Source organism: Manduca sexta, unplaced genomic scaffold (genome assembly GCF_014839805.1).
Source record: "Manduca sexta isolate Smith_Timp_Sample1 unplaced genomic scaffold, JHU_Msex_v1.0 HiC_scaffold_1745, whole genome shotgun sequence".
NCBI classification, from domain to species: Eukaryota; Metazoa; Arthropoda; class Insecta; order Lepidoptera; family Sphingidae; genus Manduca; species Manduca sexta.
Window position 1 is genome coordinate 16,345 of NW_023592640.1, and position 18,536 is coordinate 34,880.

The following is an 18,536-nucleotide window of genomic DNA, read 5'->3' on the forward strand; positions in this document are numbered from 1 at the left end:
GTTACCCAGATTAAAGCCGAAACAAAATGTATGAAAATGGACCTTGAGCTACCACCTTAAGATCGTTAAAACAAGAACTATTTTTTAAAATAAAAATATAACTAAGATAAACTTGTCTTTTTAATTTTCATGAGGTTACAAACCGTAGATTTTTTTGAATTTGCCGCTATATTTCTGTGACACGAATCGTTGGCCAGACTTTAATCTTGTTTGCATGTATATGATACCAGGGGCATGATTCTCTACGACAATGTCGAACTTGTAACACGGCGTGTTTCGTTAACTTCGTGTTATGACTGTGTAAGAGTATTCTGGATGCTAATTTGACATTTCATGAACACGATGAGGTGTGACACATCCGCCTTACGGGCATGTTACGAATTGTCAAAATAACGTGCGGCAATCCAGCGCGTCTATGCGCGTTTAGACAAATTAATTATTTAGATACAACGACTGTATAATTTCTATTGACGATAGTATCCTCTTTACATCGTGAAAACTCAAATATAATATTCTACCTTATCAGAAACAAAAACAAACATAAATCCTAAATGATCGAATTAATATTCAAACCTATGTTTTTGTATCTTGATAGTCAAATTTGTGTTATGGGCTCAGCGGTGAAAAATAAGCTACTTTACTACTGGCAACCCGACTTTTGACAACAATTGAGGTCAATCAAGTTTATTTTTATTACTTCGATGTAATATTTCTATTAGTAAATAGATAGGCCAAACAAATATAAAACACTAATGAAGGTATCTTTTTAAACAATGTTTTCTTAATTATGTACATTACAATTAATACTATGTAGTTTCTTTGTGGTGAAAGTTTTGTACCTATAAAGTTTGATAACAATAAAGATTATTGAAGAAATTTTTACTAGTTATACATTATTGTTGTTATAAGTAATTGGTAGAGGTCTTAATCAAGGGCTTAGCCAGCTTTAAATTAAATATCAAAATCTTCTAAATGTGAATATCGATCCAGGGAAACAAAGCAAAAATTTCATGTAGGTAATCCCAATAATTTTACACAATTACAAACAAAAGTATGTAATCATGTTAAATCTAAAATTGTTTGTACAAACACTTCTTTTTTATTTTAGGAGACCAAAGGCATCTTACATTGAATACTAATGTTAACAAAACTGATAATATCAAATGTAATAATAAAATAATTTCTTTTACAGGATAGTGAATGTAATGCAAGATATTCCAAATAAATAATAGTAAAATATACCAGATTTAACAACACATTATTTTTGTTTTATTTTTTATTTGTTGTTCAGTCTAAGATAACATAATATACTTAAGTAAAATTTCTATACATGAGTTTGAATGTTTGTTAATTAATCAGTTTCACCTTAATAACTAAATGAATGTGTATGAAATATGGTACTCAGACAGTGAGCTGTGGATTGAATAGAGTACTTTTTATTCCAAAAAGATTAATGCCGGTTGAGCGGCAAATAGAAGTTACTAGGTAATAGAGCTATAAATTTTTAAAAATAACGTTTAATAGGCAATATACACTTATTTTAATTATTGTTGGTAAGTCTGTTATATGTGAGTGTCTGTCTTAATAGTTATAAGGTGTCTACGGCAATGTCTATTTCTATAGCCAAGTTAAACTGTGTCCATGCACTGATGTGTACCAGTTTAGAGGAAATTGTAACTAGCGTAATTACTTTATAAGACCTAAAATCTTTGTCTCATTCTGAAAACCTACTGTGGAACGTCACATAGTGCTTTACAATTCAAAGTTCCGCATGGCATTGTAACTGTTTATGGGCGGTCGTATCGCTTATCATCAGGTAAACGGCATCCTCGTCACATTATTTAACTAAATAAAAAAAAAAAAATTTGAGTTAATGCCTTGTCGATTTTGCAACAAATTTTATAATGGAAGGTCCGTAGAATTCCTATTAATATACGTTGTTAGCGCCAATTTAACATAAACTGCATAAGCACAACAGCATTTACTATTATGCATATAACAGCATTCGTGTAAAATCTTCAGTAGCATTCAATATATCAATTCAATTCAATTTTTAAAATGTGGCTTTAGTAAACAAATCAAGTAAATAAGTCAATGACATTGACATTTGACAATAATTTTGAAGTTATATTTTTCGTTTGAAAACAATCACAATCTACAGAAATTTCTTTAAATTATTTTTATATTCCTTTCATGTTTCTTACATTTAAGTATATACAAAAATGGGATTAAATAAAGTTTGGCAGTGATTTATTCGAGTTACATCATTTAATATCACGAATACAAACAAAAAAGCCTTTTAAAAAAAAACCGATACTTGCCGATTCGAGGGGATGAAAGATTTCTGAACGCATTAACACATCGTAATATAAAAAATATTAAGCATAGACAACCTATCGTATGGCATACACAATACCTATTTTTCAATTACACATCGTGGCGCGTGTATGAAACGCGTTTGTGTTTAGAGCTTGTTTTGACAACACGCGTTTACGGTGTGTTATCGCGAGTAGCATAGGGAATCAACCTACAGCTGTTGCACAAGTTCAGATAATACAAAAAAATAATTGACTCGAAACAAAATATTTAATTTCTCTAATTATAATTCTGTAATTACTCTAATAAACATTTCATTAAATTTATATACACAAGTACTAAATCCCATTTTACGTAAATGATGCTTCGGCGCCGCTACACGTGAGAAAAATCGAATTTAGTGTGCGTCTTAAAATTTTTATACTATCAAATAATAAAATTTATTATTTTTTAGTTACATTCAGCAAAATAAGCCAGTTGACATATTTCGTGAAATAAATATATGGGTTGCCAATTAATGAAACCAGTATTGTCTAAAAATGGGAAAAATTGTTTCAAAGTAAATGTTTTTACTACACGGTAAATAATATAATTACAACGTATAAATTCAATTATATTTTTGATCGAAGTAAAAAAGTAAATATACGTACCTTAATGTACACTTTTACTAAAGCAAAAGAAATAAAATAAATCATATTAAATATCTTTTTAAACGTAGGATAGGTGACACTATTACTTGTTTCAGATTGACCTGTATAGTTTCTGCGCACTTTAAATGACACAAACCGTCATTTTTATACAATGTAAATTTGGGAAGCAACAGGTGTGAACGCAGTGACAGCTCGGAGTGCACTGAGGGCGGAAATTGGATATAGAGGTGAACTCTTCACCTCTATTTTTTCGACACGTTTGATGCTTTTAATGTCTGCTGTCTCAACATTAATTTGTCTAAGGGTAATATATAAATATTTGTGATTATGTTTTTAATTGTAAAAATATGACTTTTACTTGAACATAGATAGTATGTACAGTAACTTGCTCTAGGTTTTATTTATTATTCAGTGAAACTAATATTTATTACAAATTGTAATAGTTTTACTAAAACTAGTCAGAAAAAGCTTTTCTTAGAATTAATCTACGCTACGAAAGAGTTTTTACTTTTCATTATCATTCGTTATCATTACTTACCAACATTTGTCTCATTTGTGTTTTTTTTTTGTTTTAATCACAGGTAAAAAATATGTATATACATTTGTTAATATATTTTTTAAATTATATAAAAGTAAATTAAGCAACCACTTATAATTGATTATATAAACTGAGTTAAACGCAATTTTCAGAAAAATAGTATCATTCGTTTCATTCACTTACGAAAATAATCAGCATGTGTGTGAAGTAACATTGTTTTGTTCACTGTTCGGAGCCTTTTGGATTCTGAAAGGAAAAAATCCGATGCATAAGCTTGCTTGTTCTTGTTCTGAGCATAAGCTCGATTTTTCAGTTTGACAGCAACATTACACATTAAGGTCGAGTTCATACAACCGAAGTTGCATGTTGATTCCAATTCAGGTCTGAAAACGTATGCTTGCCTCACACCTTTCTTAAATTCAGAATTGTCGCCACTTTCCATCTTGATGTTATAAAAAAAGTTAGACTACTTTGGGACAGCTAAATAAAAATGTTTTAAAGTAATAAAAATTCAGGTAATTAAATCCTATAAAATGAAATAGACATCAGCATAAACTAGGTGAAACGGAATTGCCAGTTCAATTCTTAAAGCATAAGAATTATTCGTTTTATTCAAGTAGCAAAGTTTTGTAAATTGTATTCAAACCACCTGATTCCGATTCTGAATTCAGAAACAGAAAAAAAACAAATGCATATGTCCCTCCCAAGCGTGCCGGTTGAATTGTAGAGTAGAGTTGAGAGTCCAAACTATTTTAAAATATCTTTAGACTTTAATAAAAAAAAAACATATTCACAAATTAAAATGTAGGTAGTTTAATAATCTGCTTAGTTAGGTAATTCTAAGTATCGTAAATCGAATAAATTTTTACTCAGCTAGGAGTCCCTTACTCCCTTAATATTGGTTACTGGTTTTGAGAGTAGCTATTGATTTACATGCAAAAATTAGAAACAAGTTTCGTATATTGGGAGAAATCGTAGATTTTGGAAGAAAAAAATTCATTTTTTGGAAAAAATAAAAGTAGTTGTTTTACACAATAAAAAGTAAACTTTATTTTCATGTCGGTTGAGCGGTATATCTACCTATTATAAATATATAAAAATGTACCTATTTGTAAATTTTCTTAACTTCCGCTTATCAATAGACGGATAGATTTCTGTTGTAAGGGTTCTTCGGTGGTATTCATCTATGATTAGTGACTAAATAAGATATGTGGGCCGAATAGTGATTCATTTTGATTTAATCCCTCGAGACAAGGTGAAAAATGGATAAAACTGCAATAATTTTGTAAAACTTTACGGCGCATGCGCTTGATAATTTTCGGCCATATTGTGATGACGCATACAAGATCATAGGTCTCCGCCAGTGACGAGACTTCTCGCAGTTGACGTGGCTACTACGTACCATCCCGTTCGCCCACTCCGGACGCAGCATAGACGGTGACGAGGAATACGTAACTGGTGAGTGCTCGTGAAGACAAAACTTGCGACCTGTCACGGTCGCTTATATTTGGGTTCGCAAATGTTGTATGTTCCGTATAATATTGAAAACATTCAATACAATTGTAAATATAGAAAAAATATGTTGCGTGTGTGATAGACGCAATAGGAAATTCCGCGTCCCGACTATGACGCGATGATTCCGTTTTAGGATTTCCCTGTGAACGCAGTCATCGTGAGAAGCCACGCGATAATGTAACAGAGTTTCTATCTTGTTGAGTGCCACGGAAAAGCAAGAAATGCACAGACGGATGACCTTGAATTTTAGGTGACCTTAGTGGGCATGGAAGGAATGGTAGAAGAGAATGGCACCTCTGGCGGTGCTGGTTCGGCAGATCCCTTGGCGAGCGCGAGTTCTTCGGCGGCCGGTGCCGCGCCTCACGTCGTCGCCGTGACGAGTATTGTGCAGCTCACGTTGCCCTCACAGGCGCCGTCTGCACAGGTGATTGTTGTTAATAACTATTTTTTGCATTTGCAACTTTAATAATATACACAGTGCGTTTTAAAATGAATAAGTTCGACAAAAATTAAGTAATTATGAGAGTTCAATATATTAGCAGTTTGTTTATGTTTTGACTGAACAATACTTTAAAGTAATAATGTTGTTTATTTGCAGGTTCAATCAGTAATCCAACCTAACCAACAATCAGTGATACAAACGGCATCCAATATTCAGTCTGTGCAGTTACCAAAAGGAAATGTTATACTTGTCAGTAAACCTAGTTCAGTAATACACACTACTCAAGGGACATTGCAAACACTACAGGTAAATATATGTAAACACTAATAACTAATTCCAGCAAGTGATTTAAGTGATTCAGTAGTGGCATCAAAATAATATTCATATACAATATGATGCATTTAAAGAATGTGGTTAACTAGGTATGAGTCAATGCAATCATTAAGAGGAAGGTCTGTAGTCTGTATTATGTAGATATGTGAGTAAGTGCCTTGTAATAATTATTATTATATAGTGTAACTTATTTATATCACTTAAAAAAATATTTATTGATAAAAGGTAAGTACTTAGTTAGTAAAGTCATTATTATATGCTTAATTCTAGATTAAACCAGAACCAAATACAGTAGTGAGCACACAAGGACAATCATGTAGTGATGACAGCTGCAGTGATGATGAAAGTCCAAAAAGAAAATACAGAGAGATGCTGACTAGGCGTCCCTCATACAGAAAAATCCTGAATGATCTTGGAGGAGCAGAAATAGCAGGTGAGTCTATAAATTTAATGTTTTTTTATTGTGTTTATTACTTGCAATCATTTCATAGTATTATTCCAAGCTAGCTTTGTATGAACATTTTGAAAACCTCTTCATTTAAACATATAATATTAAGAGTAACTTAATGATTTGTCCCACTATAATACTTGGATGAATATTGTAAAATTGGCAAATGTGTTATTTTTTATCCTATAATTGAGGTATATTATAATATGTTGTTATACATAGTTAGCAACCTGAAAAGCTCTATCTGTGATACACTAAAATAATGTAGAATTTGTTTCAGACAACAATTTATATAGTGTACTGCATGCATAACATCATTTTGCAGTTTGAATTCAGATTTGAATTATAAATTGTTTTTTTAGTCTACTTCAGATAATGTAGATAAATATATACAATATTTTACCCTGAAATATAAGATACATTGCATTCAACATATGTTACACAAAACTTACATACCTAATTCACTAAACAAAATTGGTCTGTTTGTTGTTGACAATACTAGCATACTGTCATAAAAAATACTTAAGTTAGTAAGTACAATTAAATTTTGTATATTATTGTTTTATATACAGAGATGATGTACAAGGCTAATTATATTAACACACATTTCTGTAACTAATAATTGGGAAAATGATAAGACACTGTTGATGAATAAGCCAAAACCTTTTCATGGAAAGAACTTACCTAAAAATAAGTCCATAAACATATAAGAAACTAATAATATTGCAGAAAATCGTATGGGATCTAAACCAGGATGCGAGAATGAAGTGTCGCTGTCATCTTCTTTATCATTTGCACCAGGTCAGTCAAATGTACTGCCATTGACACTATTTGTTTCTGTGTGCAACATGTGTCACTAACCTGTTACGACCCATCATACATTTAAACTATTCTCGTGTTGACACAGCTCATATTCACTAGCTTCTGAACCATAGTATAATAAATATATTCACACATCAACTTGCATACATGGAAGTTATATGAATTCAATAACAGATGTGTTGCGTAGTATTATTTTCTGCGTCAGTATCATTTTGAGTGACTCACATCTTCATTTATTTTGTATATTGCTTTGGGAATGGGACCCATAATTCATTTCTTTTAGATAAGCTGCTGTCAATTTTGTTGAGATTGCTACATAATAATAATTTATGATATAGAACCTTCTACTTAAAAAGCTAATATATTTGTAGTTATTTGTTGTTGTGATATTAATTTAATGTAATCATATTGCTATTCTTTACTAGTGTATTTTGTTATAGTTTTATAATATTACAAAACTGGTAAGCCATATGGTATAAGAATTTTGTACAATTTGTTTTTTATTCTTTAACAAGAATTTGTTGTACTTCGTGTTATATGTGTTTTTTCCAAATGGTACTATTTTAAAATTATTATGAGTAATGTGTTCACACGAGAAAAAGTTTACATGGATAGAAAGACATAATGGCAAGCATTTAAGCTGAAATGGTGCATAATGTGAAAAGAATGTATTATGTACAACAATCTAGAAATGAACATCTTAAATCCAATTTAGTAACTATCTCTAAGTTACAATAAATATAATTTTTATAATTTACTGGTGGTAGGTTTCCCATATGTGAAAGTCTGCCTGGGAAGGTACCAACGCAATGTCTATTCCTGCCATCAAGCAGCAGTGTATAGTCACTGTTGTGTTCCAGTTTGAAGGACATTGTAGCTACTGTAACTACTGGACCGAATAAGACTTAACATCTTATGTCTCAGGATGGCGACCGCAGTGGAATGTCAAACAATACTTTGTAATTCAAGCTATTGTATCATCAGAGAAACGGCAAGCTCTTTTCGTCTCGTTCAAAGCAAAATATATATATTTTGCTTTATATATATATATATTACATTTTCATGACTGGTGTCATAGACGCCAATGAGGAATGATTTATTAGCTAAAGTAAAATTTTGACTATGAACAGAAATATTAGTGATCCAGACCAATTTAACTAATTTAAACCCTGAAGACAAACTTTTGTTATGTTTAAAAGCGAATTGGAATTGCATTTTTTTACAAAATTCATATTAAAAGCTTATTGAAATTTCTGACCTTAAAAATACTCAAACCCCTTATGGTCCCAAAGAGTCTTAATCCTTTTAAGCAACAGCATCAAGAAAAGCTATTGCATACATTACCTATTTTCTTGTTGACTATTTTCTTGTCGGTACTGCATTTTCTCATCTAGTATTATAAATATAAGAAGATTTATTCGTGATTCGATAGGCTTAAGTCCAGTTTTATTTCAACTATGGTGTCCGTTCAGTAAAATCACTGGCGCTACGCTTAAATCATCGCTCAAATTCACTCCCTCATGTTATGTGAGTGAGTGTAAGGGCAACAGTATTACAAAGGGGTGCGACTACATTTTGGATGCTAGATTTAAACTCCAGGTGGGCTGACTATGGGGCAATAATACCGCACCCGGTCCGTGCGGTTTGAATAAAACACTTTTAAATTACGAACTCATAAATTATCATAAGTAGACGAGTGTAATAACGAGTGAAGACTCGTAGAAATAGAACTGGAATTCGGGGTATTTAAGTGACTTTATAATGTGATTAATTCGTTATACGTACCAGTTATTGTAAAATAATACAAAACCTTATATGAATATTCACAGTAGAATTAGTATTTATTTAATATTTATATAAAACTGCTTGTGCTCGCGGCTCTGCTAACGTGAAAATATTTTTCTGGTATAAAAGTCCCGTTTTATATTTTCCTAGGATAAAAAGTGATGTACATTCCTGTTAATAAAAAAAAATGGATTAGTAGTTCCTGAGATTAGCGTCTTCAAATATACAAACTTTACAGCTTTATATAGTAAAGATTGACATTTTAGAAGCTTTACTCTAGCTTGGTTAGTGTCGGTATATAAAGGTTGCATACTGGGGGGTTTTGGGGTCGATATCCAGATCAAACATTTTGCATATTTTCTACCTACCTGCCAGGATTGGTTGCCCTAACGTAGGTGGATGTCGAGGGCGGATCCAGAGACGGGGGTCACTGGCTCATGACCTCCCTGGGCTAGGTCTAAATATCTACTGTAAATTCTTTAATGACTCATCGATATCACTACATAATATAAAACAAAGTCGCTTTCTCTGTCCCCATGTCCCTTTGTATGCTTAAATCTTTAAAACTACGCAATGGATTTTGATGCGGTTTTTTTTAATAGATAGAGTGATTCAAGAGGAAGGTTTATATGTATAATAACATCCATTAAATAGTGGAGAAATACTGTTATTTTGTTATTTTATACCCGTGCGAAGCCAGAGCGGGCCGCTATGTTTTTATATACAACGTTCACAGTTTTTCTGTAGTGTATTTAGTATCAGCATTACACCCGTGCGAAGCCGGGCGGGTCGCTAGTATTTAATAAAATAAATATTTTGTATGAAAGCAAATACACGCTAATGACACCCACAATACAATTATTTTATGCTGTTATTCAATTCGTGTTCGGAGGAAAATTTATTAAAATTATTTTGACGTTTAACAACAATGTACTATTTTTTTTGTAACTGATTGGAGTCTATCCAGACTAGACTTATCAGCCCTGGATTGATGTTAGGTAGTTGACTAGCCTTAAAAACGTACCCCCTTATTCATAGACGTTATTTATCTAAGGACGGAGCATTGCTGTGATAACAAGTCTGTTTCTCAGCTTTGTTTTTCTGTCAGCCTACTAGATTCAAGTTGTATCTCAATATTAGCCAATCACAACGACCCTATGTCTACGCACTGCGAAGGCTGCCATACCGTCAGCACTGAGAAACAGACTTGTTATCACAGCAATACTTCGTCCTTGGATGAATAACGTCTATGAATAAGGGGGCTAGACTAAATCGTTTCCATAACTTAACGTTGTTACTGGTGTTACGCAGCAATAATTATAGTATTAGTTCTTCATAACGGTATTCAGAAAAAATATTTACATGTACCTCAGTGACGTATCCTACGTTTTTAGTGTACCAAAAGTTGACCATCACCTGTATTTTCATATTATAATTATCTTATTCCTAAAATTTCATGAGTTTATTTTGAGGTTTATGTGACTTTAAAAAATGTTGTCCGTAAAACTCTAAAATCTCAAAGACATTTAACAATATCGTTGCTTTAATCTAAAATGCAAAATTTTACAGCACGTATTATTCAGTGACGCGATTAGTGAAATAAATGCTACACATCATTGATAATTAGGGAATTCTACTACACCGGTATTTACTACGTACATTAGAAAGTGGCAGCAACAGCTCCTATTATTTTTCGTAAAATATCCTTCAAAATATTCCTCATAATAGTTAGTAACAAAGTAGGTCTGTGCAAGTTTGACTTGCGCACCTATGGACTCACTTTCATGATTCTATGTCAACGGGAAGTACCCTATAGATATCTTTATCTCATATCTTTTGATCGTGTTGACTTACAAGATAGATTTTTTTCATAGCTGAAAGAGATTGTAACCAAGTATTTAATGTAAATTTAAATTTGATAGCTCTACGCGTTTCTGAACAAAAGATCGAAGACCGACAGCGGATATCAATGTGAAACATAAGGATTTTTTTTTATATAAGGAAACTTAAAAAATTACCAATTTTCAAGTCTCAAAAGAGGAATAAATCAAGGCAAAAGAAATCACGTTCTCGCTCACACGACCGCACTAGAATAGCAGTGACATCATGGCTTTTGTCGTACACATCCTTCATTACTCACAACTTTGTTTACAACATGACGTCATACAAAAAAATATCACGTTCGTCACCGTTTTGGCGCGTTCAAGCTTATCCATAAATAGTTTATTAAAGCAATAACAACGATTTGAGAAAAACTGTTAAATTAAACCCACCTAGATACTAAAGTGTGATACGGTATGCGACGAGTGATATGGTTATTCAGACACGGTCATCGCATCGGCTAATTAGGAGATAAATGTAAATATAAACGAATTATGCTTTTCTACTTTTGCAACCTGCCGTTAGCACACTGATCATCACACAGTATACACGTCGAATTACTAGTCCATTGAAATGTTACATTTTTAGGCCTTACAAGAGTACAAAACGAGAGTTTACGAGAGTACAAAAAAATGTATTATGAACCTTATAAACACACGTTCTGATGACGTTGCAATGGGCATTGTTTAACATTGAATTTCTTAAAATTTTCGCTTATAACTTTTTTATTTATAGTTCTACCGACAAAAAAGTTATTGGACCAAAGTTGTAGAGAATTTAATTTGCAACAAAAATGTTTATACATTTTTTTGTCAGATAAATAGTTTAAGAGATACATCGTAAAACCATTTCAACCTCTATTTTCAAGATGGCGGCCGTGGGACAAGGGTGGCGACCCCACAAACTTGGTTTTAGCTTTACACTGACCCCCCCTACACTTCAAAAAAATAAAATTGCGTCCTCTAAAAAACGCAACCCCATATGTAACTTTTCAATGGACTATACAGTATCGGATAATATTTTGTTTGAGGTCAACATCATCATCATCATCTGGCGAATTTTATCATAAACATTTTTTTTAATATGGCAATATGTTGAATCTATACTCAACCCAAAACAAAAGAAGCGTCAAAAACCTTTTTGATTTAGAAGCGCTTCCTTCTGCATCTTTGGAAGTCCATGGCCCTATACTAATGAAATTAAAATGCGACCATTCTAAAGTTATACAAAATCGAAAGCAAATAGTGTCATTAAATCGAATCAATCGAAAAGTTCGAGTTGGGCATGTTTTGTGACCATGGATGATAGACTTAGATCCATCACTTGGTCTTGGAAACAAAACAACAGTAGATGACTTGGAAGCGAGCTACCTCAGCGACGCCAAAGGAATTTATGTCAATTCCAGCGCGCAAGAATATGGCGTCCGTTTTTTGGGAAATCGGCGATAGCCTAGTTGGTGTAGAACGGACTGCCGAGACGAATGTCCGCAGGTTCAAATCCCAAGGGCACACCTCTGACTTTTCTAAAAAAAAATCATGTGTGTATTTTTTGTGAATTTATCGTTTGCTTTAACGGTAATGGAAAACATCGTGAGGAAACCTGCACATCTGAGAAGTTCTCTAAAGGAATTTCGAAGGTGTGTGAAGTCTACCAACCCGCACTAGGCCAGCGTGGTGGACTAAGGCCTTATCCCTCTCAGTAGTAGAGGAGGCGGCCCAGGCTCAACAGTGGGCAGGTATATAATACAGGGCTGATATTATTATTATGTTGTATCTTTCCTGTGGGAAATCACGGCATAAAGGCCAGTCCTTTTGGAAGGCTTGCGTGGGGACATGGATCCAACACGTAGAGGCCCCTTTAAGATACATTACTCTAGTCAGGGTTTATACACCTTGCGAGTACTCTGTCTGTCTGTAGGTACTTATGGAGGAAATACAGCCAAAGACAGCGCTTGCAAGGTGCAGGGACTATTGCAGAAAAGATAGGAATTATACTGGGTCTATGGATGGGATCTAGCTGGACTGGTTGCTGGGCTATTGATTGAGACAACGGGACGCCTGCCAAGTAAAATGTCTCAATCTTATGTATTCAAGGCAGATGGTGATTTGCCCCCCACTAGATGGGCATCCTGTAAGTGGCGTAAGCCAAGGACACAACACCGGTGTGGGTGGCTTAAGGGTGTCGAGAGGTGTGCACCAATTTCACCATCGCGGGTCGCTATCGCGTCCCGGAGCGGGTTTCCTCGCTATTACCTACGCAGATTGAGCACTTCCACCCTGGAGCTGAGGTTCTTAGCTCTTGCGACTTCCACCCCTAGCCGGCCAGTTAAGGCAAGCCAAGGGTCAGGGGGTCTCATTTAGCCCCCACGGTATCAGGGAACGCGATGTCGCCACTCACCGTCGGCTCGCCACAAAGCCGCCCCTGCGGGCTTATTATTATTATGGGATTTTACATGAATGTGTTTCTCCTCGCAATGGAGGGTACGAAAGGCACGGGCCAAGGCCAAGTGCGTTATTTTTATTAAAACACTATGCATCCTCAGAATTAAAAAAAATGCGGGTTAAGCGATAGGTATTAAGTATGACAGCTTTTTGTAACAGCAAGTATGTTGAGGGGTTGATGTGCAGAATTTCAAGGCTAGTGTAGAGTGTCTTTAGGATAACACCCGTGCTGGAGAGGACTATAGGCACCGTTCGGATGCGGTTTACTTGCCATTGGGTTTTTATTTCTATTGAGAGCTCCGTGTATTTTGCTATTTTTTCCGTATGTGTTGTAACTAAATTGTGTGTATTGCATATGGTTATGTCGATAAGAAATACTGTTTTATTTTGTTTATCTAGTAGGTTTATATCCGGTCTATTGTTGTATACAGTTTTCTCAGTTATTATTGTTCTATCCCAGTATATTTTAAATGGATCATTCTCTATAACAGCATCCGGTTTGTACTTATAGTATGATTTTTTCTCCAAAATTAATTTACATTGGTGTGCTAAGGATTGGTGAATAATGGCAGCAACTTGGTCATGGCGGTGTTTGTAATCCGTCTGAGCTATGGATCTGCAAGCGCCGGTGATATGCTGGATGGTCTCGGAAGCACTGTGGCATCGTCTACACGAGTCTTAAAAGTTGGGCCTACGGATAATAAATTTCTGATAGTTTCTAGTGTCGACGATTTGATCTTGAATGGCAATCATAAAGCCCTCAGTTTCGGGGAACAAATCACCTCGCTGCAGCCATGCGTTCGACGCCTTCATGTCGACATGGGGTTGCTGCAGGTCAAGGCGGTGTCGCCCGTGGAGGGATTTATTTTGCCAGGCGGATATTTTGTCTTTGTTACTGACTATATATTCATTACGTTGCGTGCTTTTGGAAAGTAAGTTAAGAGGTGTGTAGTGTTTATCTACATCTGCTATTATTTTATGCAAAAGAGAGGTTTGAGCTTTCTGAGAAAAGAAGTTCCTTAACGTGCTTATTTGTTTATTGTTTAGGTTTTCTACGTCGATAATACCACGCCCACCTTCTTCGCGTGGCAAAGTGAGTCTCTGTACACAGGATCTTGGATGATGTTTACGAAATTTGGTGAAGGTTGTGTTAATAAGCCGCTGCAGTTTTGTTAAATCTGTTTTGGACCATTTAATTAAGCCGAATGAATATGTCAGGATTGCGATTGCAAAACTATTGACTGCCTTTACTAAATTACGGGACAATAGTTGGGTTTTCATAATAATATTTAATCTTTGTTTAAATCTTTTTATTAGCTCTACCTTAGTATCTTTTAGGCAGACTTGATATGATTGTTGAAAACCTAAATATTTATGTGTTATTGTAGTCTAATGCTCCTATGGTCTGTCCTGTTGTTAATATGTAGGGTTTATGTCCTATGTATTGCCGTTTTCGATATGTAAACGTTTTACATTTATCAATTCCAAACGCCATACATATGTCGTTGGAAAACATTTGCGTGATGTCGGCAAGGTGATGAAAAGATGAAATGCTGTTGCTATAAAGTTTAATATCGTCCATGTATAGAAGGTGAGTGATATTCCTGCTTCCAGAATGTTCCGTCCCTATTTTGAGGCCCTCATTGCCATTTTAATGAGATTAGAGAGCGGGTTCAGAGCAAGGCAGAACCAGAGAGGGCTTAAGGCATCTCCCTGGAAAATACCACGTCTAATCGGTATTGGGTCGGTTACTAATGACTTATTAATTTTAATTTCGTAACCCAATGCTGCATTATTGTTTTTAAAAACTCTATGAACGTTGGGTGGATTTTATAGTGCTCTAAAACATAACTTAACCAGCTGTGAGGCACAGAGTCGAACGCTTTCTGATAGTCAATATACATAGTGCGCATGTCCCTTTTAGCTACAGTGGTATGTTTCATTACTATGGTGTCAATCGTAATTTGCTCTTTACAGCCCTGACTCTGTTTACGGCATCCTTTTTGTTCTTCTGCTAATATACTGTTATCGGTGAGGTGTTTGTAGATAACCTGAGATATAAATGAAGTGGTGATTTTATAAATAGTTTGGAGGCATGTAATGGGTCTGAATTTTTCCGGATTTGTCGAGTTATTTCTGAGATCACTTATATAACTAAGTACATTTAAAATTAGGGATAAAATACTTAAGGAATACAAAGCATAAGGTAAAACAAAGTAGCCAGCACGGGTTGGCAGGTAGGCGGAAATATAAGGCTAAAACGTCGTGATCCTCACCGGTGTGGGTATGAGCCCTAGCTAGAGCTATTGCATTTAAATGACTACGAGTACGTTTCTAAAATAGACCAAAAACAACAGATAAACCAATTTTGAGCACCATTATCGTGAGCATTATTATAACCCCCTTATTCGTAGACGTTTTTTATCTAAGGACGGAGTAATGCTGTGAAATCAAGTTTGTTTCTTAGTGCTGACGGCATGGCAGCCTTCGCAGTGCGTAGACATGGGCCGTTGTGTTTGGCTAATATTATTGTATCTCAATATTAGCCAATCACAACGGCCCTATGTCTGTTTCTCATTGCCCAATGGCACTGAAAACAGGCTTGTTATCACAGCATTACTCCATCCTTAGACAAAAAACGTCTATGAATAAGGGGGTAAGAGTTTATATAAATATTTAAAAATTAATGGATGGTTAATTAATATAAATATTTTTGCGCCAGTAATTCCAGCTGGAGCACTTCAGACAGAAAGCGGTTTACACACATTGGCGGTATCAGGAGGTGCTGGTGGCGGTGCTATTGTCCAATATGCGACCAACCAAGATGCCCAGTTTTATGTCCCGGGTGCGTTGAACTTTTGTAACTCATTCACGACATTAATCGAGAGAAATTTAATTTTAAACCTTATCGAAAAAATGAATAAATCGTACTATTATTGCAGGTCCTATGTTAGAGGATCAAACACGTAAACGAGAGCTACGATTGTTAAAAAATCGTGAAGCTGCGAGAGAATGTCGTCGCAAGAAGAAAGAATACATCAAATGCCTAGAAAACAGAGTGGCGGTGCTCGAAAATCAAAACAAGGCGCTTATAGAAGAATTAAAATCGCTTAAGGAACTGTATTGCCAACAAAAGACAGAATGAGGTCCAGCTGGCTAACTGGGTGCGCCGCTGCCCGGCCAGTGCTCACAATATGGCACAACCTGTTAGTCTGCATACTCAAGTGCGGGCTATGAAATTTCTGTTCAGGTGACATGTCGGGTTTCCAAGTTCTATTCTTTTCTGTACATTTTTAATAAATAAAATCGTCTAAAAATTGTTTATGTATTGGTTGGTTCTGAAAAGCTGCGTTTCTTGTAGTATTGTTAGATTTGATAATTATGTTTAATTGTTAATTCGTTTTCAAATTTTCTGTTATTGTTTTTAATATCAGTTTACTTGAGGTTGATATTTATGCAGTATAGGGAAAGATATACATATGAATTTCATACATCTTTCCATTGATAATCTAGATTTTCTTTATTATGCGGAGTGATTGTCACTATTGTAAATTGTTTATTGGCTTAAGCAGTTCTGTTTATTGTGTTATTTGTTAGTGTTCCATACAGAGAAACAGCACTAATGGGATGAAATTGAAAAATCAAATATGAAATTTTAGCGAGTGTCTTACTGTGACATTTTTTTTTACAAATTGTTGTAAATTTGACATAGATATAAAAATGCAGTTACGCAAATATGGACGTGACATTTAAATTTGATGAATTGACATTTAATGAAGTGAAGCACCCATTTGAGAATGTTAATAATTATTGTGTTGCAATATCGCTTCTTCCCGAACCTCCAAAACGATTTAAGCAAAATATTACAAAATAGGACCTTATTACAAAATAGATTGTAAAATGAGATTTAAGTGAAACAATCAAATTTTCGTTATTTCCTGAATCAAAGTCACATACTATAAGTTGTATTTACAAGCCTTGTTGCAGAAAATGTACGAACATGAATTATTATGTCGATTAAATTTGGCGTATATAATTCTAAAACATTCATGACCTATAATATCTCATAAAATAATACCACTGTCTTAGCTATGAGACTAGAAATATCTGGTTCCAAAAGGGGAAGTGTATAAAAAGTGGTTGTTATTTCTGGGATTAGGTTTGTGGATATATCTTAATGTGGCTACTTTAAACGTTTGTTATATAATTATGCTTGTTCCAAAACAATATAGACCAAAGATAAATAAATCTTCAAATATGATTTTTTAATTGTCCAATATTAATAAGATTGCGGTTTTTCCCTTGAATTATACCTCACATCATCTGAATATTACGAATCGTATAAAATATGTTTAATCAATATGCGTAGAGATAGGAAATTAATTATAAAAGCAATCTTTTTGATAAATGTTTATGACAAATACCCGCAAGTGGTTGTTAGGGCAGTTTTTATTTCCAAAACTTGATTGATTTTGGCGCAAGCATAAAAGTATTTACAAAAGAGCGCAAAAGTTATCATTTTATTTGAAACAATGGTTAACTGATATAATCAATTTAACCTGTTCTATATTGCATCCTGGATTAGATTGAATATTACGTATTCGTTAAAAAAAAAGCGTTTTATTATTCGCAAATAAGTAATCTATAAAAAAATCTTTTCATTAAACAACTGGATATTTTTCGTTAAAATTTTGCAAATTATAAGTAAAGGTATCATATAATATGACATGTGAAAACGAAATGAGGTAACTATTGCGCAACTTTATAATATAATTTTAATGTAAGAACAGAACTCTGGTTGTGCAAGAACGACTTGCGTTTTTTAGGTATCACTATCGACTTGGGTGCCATTTTCAAAAATACATGTTTGTGATGAAGCTATATTTTATAAGTACACCAAGTTAGTTTCGATTTTTCATACTTGCCGAAATTTTTATGTTTTAATTTGTTCTGATTTTTATTCTTATATAATATGTCACACATGTCTGTGATTGAAGGCGCGGAAGTGAGAGAGTACCCTATGTAAGTTGACTAGTATTTTGAACACCGCACAGGTGTTTGTAATGCATAAGCCAAAGTTAATATTTTTAGTTATTTTGTGCAATAGCCATATTGCAATGTACAGTTTACTATCTCTTTCTATTACATAATATGAACGAATAAATAATTAATAAAATGAAAATTTTGTACATTGTGTATAGATAAACAGGTATGTAAAGAAATGTATAAAAGAGGTATATATACATATATTTTATGTATTATTTGTGAACAGTGGATGATGTAACTCATGGTAAATTCCATTTTAAACACTTAGTGCACCATTTATTTAATATCACTAATATATTATCTGAGCTGTTGATTCAGA

The 18,536-nt window shown here is 34.1% G+C and overlaps 1 protein-coding gene across 6 annotated transcripts; it reads left to right on the forward strand.

Annotated features, from left to right (window-relative positions):
- Window positions 1–4,584: 4,584 nt before the first annotated feature.
- Window positions 4,585–18,053, forward strand: LOC115448159 (cyclic AMP response element-binding protein B). 6 transcript variants are annotated; one of them, XM_030175493.2, is made up of 8 exons: window positions 4,585–4,962; window positions 5,153–5,196; window positions 5,270–5,443; window positions 5,618–5,767; window positions 6,065–6,227; window positions 6,972–7,043; window positions 15,894–16,016; window positions 16,114–18,053. In XM_030175493.2, the coding sequence occupies exons 3-8, from the start codon at window positions 5,285–5,287 to the stop codon at window positions 16,314–16,316; spliced, it is 870 nt and encodes a 289-aa protein (XP_030031353.1). In that variant the 5' UTR covers window positions 4,585–4,962; window positions 5,153–5,196; window positions 5,270–5,284; the 3' UTR covers window positions 16,317–18,053. The 6 variants fall into 6 exon arrangements, with proteins under 6 accessions (XP_030031353.1, XP_030031352.1, XP_037301432.1 ...); XM_030175492.2 differs by lacking the exon at window positions 5,153–5,196 and having other exon boundaries at window positions 4,587–4,962; XM_037445535.1 differs by lacking the exon at window positions 4,585–4,962 and having other exon boundaries at window positions 4,969–5,196.
- The last annotated feature ends 483 nt before the right edge of the window (window positions 18,054–18,536 follow it).